Source organism: Leptodactylus fuscus, chromosome 3, assembly GCF_031893055.1.
Source record: "Leptodactylus fuscus isolate aLepFus1 chromosome 3, aLepFus1.hap2, whole genome shotgun sequence".
NCBI lineage: Eukaryota > Metazoa > Chordata > Amphibia > Anura > Leptodactylidae > Leptodactylus > Leptodactylus fuscus.
The window spans coordinates 92,525,890-92,532,343 of NC_134267.1; the positions used below are offsets into that span (position 1 = coordinate 92,525,890).

Here is a 6,454-nt window from a genome sequence, read left to right on the forward strand (position 1 = left end):
AACAATGATTTTTTTGAGGGGGGGGGGCTAACACCCCAGTCGTGGTTCCTATTGCAGGCAGGAGTCTGCTGACCCCCTGATTTCAGTGATGGAGGAGTCATACGATAGTCCTGGGATGGTTAGCCAGAATGGGCAGATCAGAGAGCAGCGGCGCTGCTGATGCTGCTTTTCTCAGGGAATGAGCAGCCTGAAGTTGAATAGGAGCAGGTACTTGTCCAGGTGCAGATAACACAAAGGAGGCCAAAAAAGCAGTCCCTGGGTCACTCACTTGGTGCAGCGGTGTAGAGTAGCTGCTCAACGCACTGCCAGGGTGCGCAGATGTGGAGGAATATGGCAGTGCCAGCGCTTCAGAGCTGATCTCTGAGACTGAAGACCCGTGCTTCTCCTTCAGTGGGAGGAAGAAGTTGAACATGAGAACCTCCGAGGGCAGGGAGGAAGGTAGTCTTGCCCATTTTCAGGTCGGTACACCCTGGTGCTAGTGGATTCAGAGCAGAGCTCTCCTTAGCTGTGACTGCTCGGGCCCATGCCAGGCCAAGCCCCCTACTTCCTCATTTTAGTCCATAATATTTTGAAAAATGGCGGTATGATGCAGACAAAAAAATGAATGCAGCCTGTAGTACTGTAAGGTTTAAACTACCGCCACTGTCTGTCCCGGGGGGGGGGGGGGTGTCATAAATCCCGGGGAAACTGGACAGCGGTGGCTTGCAAGCGGTCAGCTTTAAAACTCATTCATTTGAATGGGTTTTTAAAGGTGACCGCCAGTGTCCATATGCGGCCTCTCCGCCTGGAAACCATTTTTTTTTCACGGACACAAAGTCCTGCATGACGGAAACCCCTGGTCAGACAACGGCGGTAGTGTGTACGCTGTTTAAGAGTGAGAAGATGTCATGGATATGAATTGATGATTACAATTAAAATAGTCTACAATCTTTTTTTGTTGTTGTTGTTGTTCAGTTACAACTTTTGCTTTTATTTTTCTTTCAAAACAGATTAAGCGCTTGAAAAATGTCCCTGTTGTCCTCAATGTGTGGTATACTGGGAAAAAGACTTGTTATATTAACCATTATTTATACTACCAGATTAGAAGTAACCGATGACTTCCTTCTGTACGATTTTAACTGAAAGACAGCAGGTATTTCTACTTGTAAGTTATTTGACATTACTACTATTTCTATATACAATGCCTTAGTTGGTGCCAGGCTAAAGAGTTTTTGATATAAAATAGTATTCCTATCTTTGGGAATTTACATTTTCTACTCCATACTCTTCAATACTTTTCATCCACTTTGTCCTTTTGCTGTATTATGGAGAACTTATACTTCTACACTACAATGATAATACTTTGCTTTTCACTCATAATCATCTTATATTTTTATGATTGCATTTCTGTTTTGTATGTTTTTATTTTTCTTTTCTTTGTTCAAAGTACTTTGTTTTGTATCCTGTTCTAATCTATATCCTTAAAGCCTTTTTTGTTCCCAAATTCAATTTTTGACACCCAGATCACAAGCAGATTAGCTATTCTAGTAGCCTCTGGGTGCCTGAAGCTGCTAGGGGACAGGTAACACATGAAGCAATACTCCTATTACAGCAAGTCTGGTCCACAGCAGGTATATGGGTCCTCTGTATGAAAATTTGATTTGGAAACAGAAAACTCTTTAATATGGAACTGTCTGCCCTTTAGGTTGCTGCTTTGTTGGCCAAACATGTCAGATTAGCTGGCAATGATTGAGCTAATCCACATGGCTGTGTTTTTGCGCATTAGTCCATTACAGAAATTTCTGAAAATAAGTAGAGAGATAAATCCTTCAAACTTTCAGTTTCATAATAGTGGATACCCATGAGCTCTAAAATGGCCATGTGACGGCTGGTTCAAACATAGTGGTAATAAACGATATGGCCATGTAAATAAGGTCTAAATGTTTTAATCACAATCTAAAATTGTTGAGTTTATAGAAATTGTAGATTAATTGAAAGAGCAAAAGTTCAAAAATGGATTAGGAAAATACTCCATGACTGGTTCCCAACCCCAGTGGACTCCCAGAGAAACCCACACAAGCTGATGATACCCTTCATCCATATAATCACACACTATATAACCTACTTGGAACACCTGGTCTACCTCTCACATAGCATGTCACTGTCAACCTCCAAACCTCTAATGGTCATCAACAGCCCACTACTCATTTTGCACAGCTCAACCCAATGCCATACTGCTCCTCTCTCAGTTCCCTTCCATCCTCTGCAGTCTACATTCAGTTCTGCGCAGGCCTGTGCATCATGATCTTCATCACATTTTGCATTCTGAAGATCTACTCTTGAATATTTTTATTTTTGTTGTTTAAGTTTATTTAGGGGATATTTCTCTATATGAAGATTCAATACTCCTTTAGAGCAAAAAGTCATACAGTAACATTTCTGATCATTCTCTCTCTTTTTTTTTATGTTCCAGGGATTTGAATGACAGTAGACGGCCATAAAATCACACCATGAGTAGACCTGATCTCCACAACTCACATAATAGCAAAATATGTTTTGATGGACTGAATACATCCTGTCCTAGAATTATCCGACCTGTGCTTACAGATATATCTATGTATATTGTCATATACGGAGCTATCATCCTTACAATTGTGGGGAACATAATGGTGATCATTTCAGTTTCTCATTTCAGACAACTTCACACTCCAACCAACTTTCTCATATTGTCTTTGGCCACTGCAGATTTCCTTCTCGGACTCACCGTCATGCCATACAGTATGATGAGGTCCATAACTGCATGCTGGTACTTTGGAGACCTGTTTTGTAAACTGCACAGTTGCATTCATATGACATTGTGCACCTCCTCCATATTTCATCTCTTCTTCATTGCTGTTGACCGTTACTATGCGATATGTCAACCTCTTCATTACAGCAGGAAAATAACAATTTCTGTAATAGGTAGCTATGTATTTGTCAGCTGGTCTGTTCCATGTCTATATTCATTTGGCCTTGTTTTATCAAGTATGAATACAGAAGGATACGATAAACAGGAGACACTTGTACCTTGTATTGGGTCTTGTTCTCTTGCGTTTAACAAAATCTGGGGTATAATCTCTACACTGCTATGTTTTTTTATTCCAGGGTCTCTCATGATTGGAATTTACATTCACATTTTCTCTGTTGCAAAGAAGCAAGTCAAGTCAATAAATTGTATTCCCAATTCTGTAACTCAGAAGAAAAGCAGTAAGAAAACTCTTCTAAATGCTGAAAACAAAGCAGCGAGGACACTGAGCTTAGTTATGGGGGTGTTTATTCTTTGCTGGTTGCCTTTCTTCACTCTTACTGTTGCTGATCCATTCATCAATTTTTTAATATCTGATGATATATACAATACTGTTTTATGGCTTGGATATTTCAATTCTGCATGTAATCCTGTTATCTATGGATTATTTTATCCTTGGTTTAAAAAATCTTTTTTTCTAATCTTTACTGGTAAAATATTACAGTTAGGTTCAGCGTCTTACAATATACAAAATAACACATAATGTATTTTTTTTCTAGTATGAGTGAGTACAAATGAATTCCACCCAACTCTGCTGGCTGTTGTGCATCTTCCTTCAACTCCTGCTGTAACATTGAATGGTATATGATTCTCTATTCCACCCAACTCTTACTGATTGCTGAATTCTATTCTAGCATTTCATGCAGGCTGTATTTTTGCATTTCCATGTGTTCTTATCTGTACTAGTGTCAGTCTTTTGATGCCCACTGGTTTTATGGCTATTTCAGATCAGTGTTTATGTAATGTCCCGGTACTGCTCGTCCCATTCCCTTTAATAGTCCTTGCAGACCGAGATGGTATGGACATTTGCATATGAAGTAAAGAGGTATCTCCCCATTCCTTCCTATATATTTAATATATATATTTATTTCACAAGAGCCAGCACACATAGGGGTCTATTAATTCACCATCTTGTGGATGTTTGGTGAACTGCACCTGCCTATACTTTTGATTTTAATTTATGTCTGTGATTGCATCATCCTAGTGTGCTAATGTAAAGGAGTGTCCAGTATGATCAGGTGACCTTCAGAACCAATCAAGCTCCCCTGATTGGCCTGGAGGAGGAGTCGAGTTACAGCCCTCTCTGGAGAGTGTTGGAAACCCTGTTGATCAGTGTGTGTGCAAAGATCTGCACATGTGAAGCAGAGTTGGACATGTTAGCCAAGCATCAGTGCACTTCAACCAGAGATGTCTCTTCCTCTGTGCTCAAGATTTGTCTCAGAGAGTGTTTTCCTCTGAAGACCCAACTCTGCAAGTACTAAAGTATAATGACCTGTTATCCATACATCTGGGAACTCCACACATATCTCTTTGCAAGTAAGTCTTTGGGACAAGTCTATATGTGAGGAGCCCATAGCTAGTCTGACAGAACTTGAGGGTCTCCCGCTGTCAACACCCCTATTTCCTCTTCTACATACGTGTACCCAGTTTGTTGAGGACTAACCCCCTGGATACAGGCCATCTTTACAAGTATATCCAAGTTAAACTACTCAAGCAACTACTAGTTAAACTACCCAAAGTATTTTTGCTCCAAGCTCCATTACCTGCTTAACTGGACACTACCTGCAGGAGTCACAGGATTGTATGTGAAGAATCACTCCATCATCTGTACATTTGTATTACCTTGTCCTGCTAGTAAAAAGAGCAACGAATACCCCCGAGATCTGGTTGTCTGTTGTCATTGTCAGGTACCACATGGGAGCGGGTAGGCGGGGACATCAAAAAGGCTTTGTACACATTTGGGATCAAGGGTCATTCTACAAGCTGGCCACATCTGACATACAGTACTACCCGTGACATCAATCCTGGCCCTCCTGAGTGTTACATTTACTTGGCTCCACACAGCCCAGTCTCCTCATGTGTCAGTCTGTAGATTAATTAGTTAACGACTTAAATTGGTGCTAGTTTTGAAGCTCTGCTTCCCTATATAAGTAGATACAGCTTATGGGGGAAGCATTTCCAATGCAGGGGGACATTTCCTTATGCAGCATCCATCTTAATCAAAGTGCACTTACATATGGCACTTAACTACTTCTGTACCATCCATAGACTATAAACGTCCGGGAAGTGGTTGCCTTGTTCTGATAGGACGTACCGATACGTCCAGTCAGAACACAGCAGCTGCACAGAGATCGTGCTGCACACTCAGTTCTGCTGCATCAGAGATGCGCTGAACCCTACTGCACACTCAGCTCTGCTGCATCAGAGATGTAGCAGAGCTGAGTGTGCACTGAACCTTGCTGCACACTCAGCTCTGCTGCATCAGAGATGCACTGAACCCTGCTGCACACTTAGCTGAGCGCATGGCCAGCATTGCTACATCTCGGTATAGAAATGCATTGACCAGCGTTGATTGGCTGAATGCCATACAGAGTACAGCATTCGGCCAATCAACGCTGGTTCTGCTGGAGGAGGCGGAGTCTAAGATCGGTCCACAGCAGTCTCCATTCTGGTCTGATTTTAAACTCCGCCTCCTCACAGACGAGCCTCAGTTGAGTTGATTGGCCGAATGCTGTGCTCTGTATGGCATTCGGCCAATCAACATTGGTCAATGCATTCCTATGGGAAAAAGTCAGCTCCCACATATCGCAAGCTGACAGGGATCCCGAGGTAATACAGTGACTTGGGCACGTTAGATGCCCCCAGACATGCTTACCCTGCTGTCCCAGTTGCATTCCAGGGTGTTGGCATCTTTTCCTGGGGAGTCATAGTGGACTTGGTGACCCTCCTGAGTCGAATAGTGGTTCTCCCTAAACGAGTATTTATTCCCCATAGACTATAATGGGGTTCAATGTTCGTCCGAACAGTTGAGTATTGAGCGTCTACTCGAATCGAACTTCGAACATTTCACTGTTCGCTCATCTCTAATCATAACCTTCTATCTCTCACCTTCAGTGCTCTCTCCCTTTCATAAGATACACCTACCCATCATACATATAGGAATTTGTCTGCTATCGACACCCAGCACCTCTCAGATATTCTACAGTCCTCTCTCTCCTCCATCAATCTCCTGTCCCAATCTGGCCACCAGTCACTATAATAAAACCCTTAAAATGCATTGGATGAGGTGGCTCCCCCCTCCACTCGTAAAGTCCCACATAGGAGGCTGCAACCCTGGCACACGGAACAGACACATTTTCTTCAACGGTGCTCTAGGTGTGCCGAATGTCTGGAGAAAATCACGTTCACCTGCAGATTTCCTCTACTTCAAATTTATGCTTAAAACATATAGTTCTGTCCTTTACCTTGCCAAACAAGACTATTTCACCACCCTCATCTCTTCTCTCTCCAGCAACCCTAGGCTTTTTGAAACTTTTCTCTCCTTACTCACACCCAAGGTGCAGATGACATGGCCACTTATTTCCATGACAAAATTGATAAGATCCATCAGGAAATAACTGCCCAATTCCC

The 6,454-nt window shown here is 42.2% G+C and overlaps 1 protein-coding gene across 1 annotated transcript; it reads left to right on the plus strand.

Moving 5' to 3' along the window:
- The first annotated feature begins 2,489 nt into the window (after positions 1-2,489).
- Positions 2,490-3,527, plus strand: LOC142198485 (trace amine-associated receptor 4-like). Its single transcript, XM_075269519.1, has one exon. It carries the CDS (start codon positions 2,490-2,492, stop codon positions 3,525-3,527), a length of 1,038 nt encoding a protein of 345 aa, XP_075125620.1.
- Positions 3,528-6,454: the final 2,927 nt, after the last annotated feature.

Coding starts and splice junctions, on each gene's coding strand:
- LOC142198485 (XM_075269519.1), top strand. CDS start 2,490: ATGAGTAGACCTGATCTCCACAACTCACATAATAGCAAAATATGTTTT.